The sequence below is a fragment of the Cariama cristata genome, unplaced genomic scaffold (assembly GCF_000690535.1).
Source record: "Cariama cristata isolate BGI_N322 unplaced genomic scaffold, ASM69053v1 scaffold28533, whole genome shotgun sequence".
Taxonomy (NCBI): domain Eukaryota; kingdom Metazoa; phylum Chordata; class Aves; order Cariamiformes; family Cariamidae; genus Cariama; species Cariama cristata.
Window position 1 is genome coordinate 1 of NW_009607068.1, and position 322 is coordinate 322.

Below are 322 nucleotides of genomic sequence, written 5' to 3' on the forward strand. Positions count from 1 at the left end.
TTCCGGGGCAGAGGCTCCTTCTTGGGCATCGCCTTCTCCTTGCTCAGCTTGGGCTTTGCATCCGCCTTCAGCTTCTCCATCGAAGAGTCCAGCTTGGCTCGAGCGTCCTTGCCTTTCTCCTCTTCCGACCCTGCTCTGGCCGTCTCCCCCAGGGATTTTGGCTTCTCCTTGGTCCCTGCCTTCACCTCCTTCCTCTCCACCTTCGGAGCCTTCTCCTTCAGCACCGGTGCCCCGGCATCCACCAAGCTGAGCTTGGAAGCCGATTTCAGGCTCTCCTTGCTCTCTGCCCTCCTCTGCTTGAGCGGCTTCTCAGGTTGGGATG

General features: G+C 60.2%; 1 protein-coding gene across 1 annotated transcript in view; it reads right to left on the reverse strand.

Annotated features, from left to right (window-relative positions):
* Positions 1 to 32: 32 nt before the first annotated feature.
* Positions 33 to 322, reverse strand: part of MAP1S (microtubule-associated protein 1S) — a gene marked incomplete at both ends in the record, with an annotated part of 1270 nt that continues 980 nt past the window's right edge. Inside the window, one exon of the mRNA XM_009696596.1 lies at positions 33 to 293. Coding sequence (XP_009694898.1) covers positions 33 to 293 — 261 coding nt within the window. The remainder of the gene's footprint in view (positions 294 to 322) is intronic.